General features: G+C 31.0%; 1 protein-coding gene across 1 annotated transcript; it reads right to left on the reverse strand.

Moving 5' to 3' along the window:
- Positions 1-556: 556 nt before the first annotated feature.
- LOC109184319 lies at positions 557-1,523 on the reverse strand. Its single transcript, XM_019334316.1, has 5 exons — positions 1,462-1,523; positions 1,253-1,360; positions 1,100-1,160; positions 911-1,009; positions 557-646 (listed from the first exon to the last, which is right to left on the reverse strand). The coding sequence occupies exons 1-5, from the start codon at positions 1,509-1,511 to the stop codon at positions 557-559; spliced, it is 408 nt and encodes a 135-aa protein (XP_019189861.1). The 5' UTR covers positions 1,512-1,523.
- Positions 1,524-1,963: the final 440 nt, after the last annotated feature.

The raw sequence follows: 1,963 nt of genomic DNA on the forward strand, positions 1-1,963 counted from the left end.
AGATACACTAGTACAGAATTGCAGATAGGCAACCATTGTAAAAGACAATAGGCAACCATTGTACAATGGTCGCCTATGAGAGGCTCACCTAAAGGCATCCACTTTACGCTACCATTGTGAAATGGTTGCGCATTGTTAGTAATACGCGACCGTTCTTGACAAAGAACGGTCGCGTATTGTATTTTTTTTATTCGAAGGGAATACGCGACCATTTTGACTCTAGAAATGGTCGCGTTTTCCCTTATTATTTTTTAATTATTTATTTAATTTAATTAAAATTCCTAATTTTTTTTATTATTCCTGTACCTGTTACAGCTCATTCAAATCCTATCAACATTACTCCACAATACAATTTATCTATCAACACACTTTAAAACAATACCTTTAACACACAATGCAAATACTATCATCAAATTAAACACAATGCAAAATATACTATCATCAAAATACAATATATAGCACTTAAAATCCTCATACTTTAATACAATTATATCAAATAATGCCCAACTCAATACTATCATAAAAAACAAAATACATTCTATCAATAAAATAAAAGTTATAAGCACTCGGAAAAGAAGAACTTTGAGCAATGCTCCCGAAGCTCATTTATGTCGTCGATAGAATACGGACTATCGCTTTCAAATGCCTACAAAAAATTAAATTAATAAAATTATTAAATATGTTAATTAATAAAATATAACTTTTTTTGAATGCTACTAGCTCTATTACAATGTAGTATCTGTTCATATACTTTCTCAACCTACTAAAACACAAAGAGCCAATAACGCCTCCACTGAGGCTCGAAATCACAATCTTCCAAATGGAAGTCCAACCCGGATACCATTAGACTACATAGTCCTGGTAATAAAATATAACTTAACTATACATAGTTCCATTTAAATTCACTTACCCCATCCAAATTATCAACAGATGAATATTTTGTCACGATGTCATACATGTATCGCATGACATAATATCCACACTCATGACCTCCCGGTTGGATCGGGCACTACAAAATACATATATTATTTTACTAATTTAAACAACTTAATGTAATTCAAAATATCACACTAAATTTAAATTCAATTTTCATACATACTTTGCATGGCTTCCAATTGATGCTCTTAACCCGTGCACTCGTAGGAACAGAGCGAAATGCCCTATAATAATTATAAGCATATACATAAAAATTTATAAATAATAGCATAGTTGCTAAAATACTAATATAAATAATAATAAAGTATTTACTTACAAATTCACAGAGCCTTTAATTAAACCTATGTTGCGATTAGAAGGCAATGGATCCAAGATACATACGCTTTTTGACCGTATGCAAATCACCAAAAGTAACCAATGAGAGCTACATTTAAAAACACAAATATATATTAAAAATTTAATATCTAATACTCCAAATATAAAGTTATGAGTTATATTAATAAAATATAAGAACAATTTTCTTACTCTTGATGATATGGTGCTAAAATAATGTTTTTATCTTTGTGCTGCTCCATGACGTGGATGAAATATGATGTAACTTTGCTGGAACTGCTTTTAAGCATAGTGTGGCAAATCTGAGTCGGACAGACAAACCCGATTGACCTAATGTCATACTCATTGCACAACTGATTAAGAAATCTGAAAATTAAGAAATAATGAATAAGAAATTTTACTAAATATAGGTAAACATATATATATAATATAGTAATAATTAAAAAAAAAACTTACAGTATAAACACTTGTATGATTGAGACATTAAGCCAATTCATCATCATCAAATCCGCTATATCCTTCACCATCACAAAAATAGAACTTGTGTTTTTATGATGGAAGATAGCTTTATCCAGCTCCAACTCAATACAGTCTTTACCAAGTGAAAAGCTTGTCAACAAATCCACTAAACACTTGCAATTGTCCCCCAAGTGCGGTAAGACATCATCACCAACAATGGGAGCTCGTGCACCAG

Source organism: Ipomoea nil, unplaced genomic scaffold (genome assembly GCF_001879475.1).
Source record: "Ipomoea nil cultivar Tokyo-kokei standard unplaced genomic scaffold, Asagao_1.1 scaffold1259, whole genome shotgun sequence".
NCBI lineage: Eukaryota > Viridiplantae > Streptophyta > Magnoliopsida > Solanales > Convolvulaceae > Ipomoea > Ipomoea nil.

Excerpts from the sequence above, each read along its gene's own strand:
- LOC109184319 (XM_019334316.1), bottom strand. The coding sequence starts at position 1,511 with ATGGAGCAGCACAAAGATAAAAACATTATTTTAGCACCATATCATCAA. Across the intron at positions 1,361-1,461 it reads TTAGCACCATATCATCAAGA|CTCTCATTGGTTACTTTTGG; the intron begins GTAAGAAAATTG and ends TTTTAAATGTAG. Across the intron at positions 1,010-1,099 it reads TCAATTGGAAGCCATGCAAA|TGCCCGATCCAACCGGGAGG; the intron begins GTATGTATGAAA and ends TGTATTTTGTAG.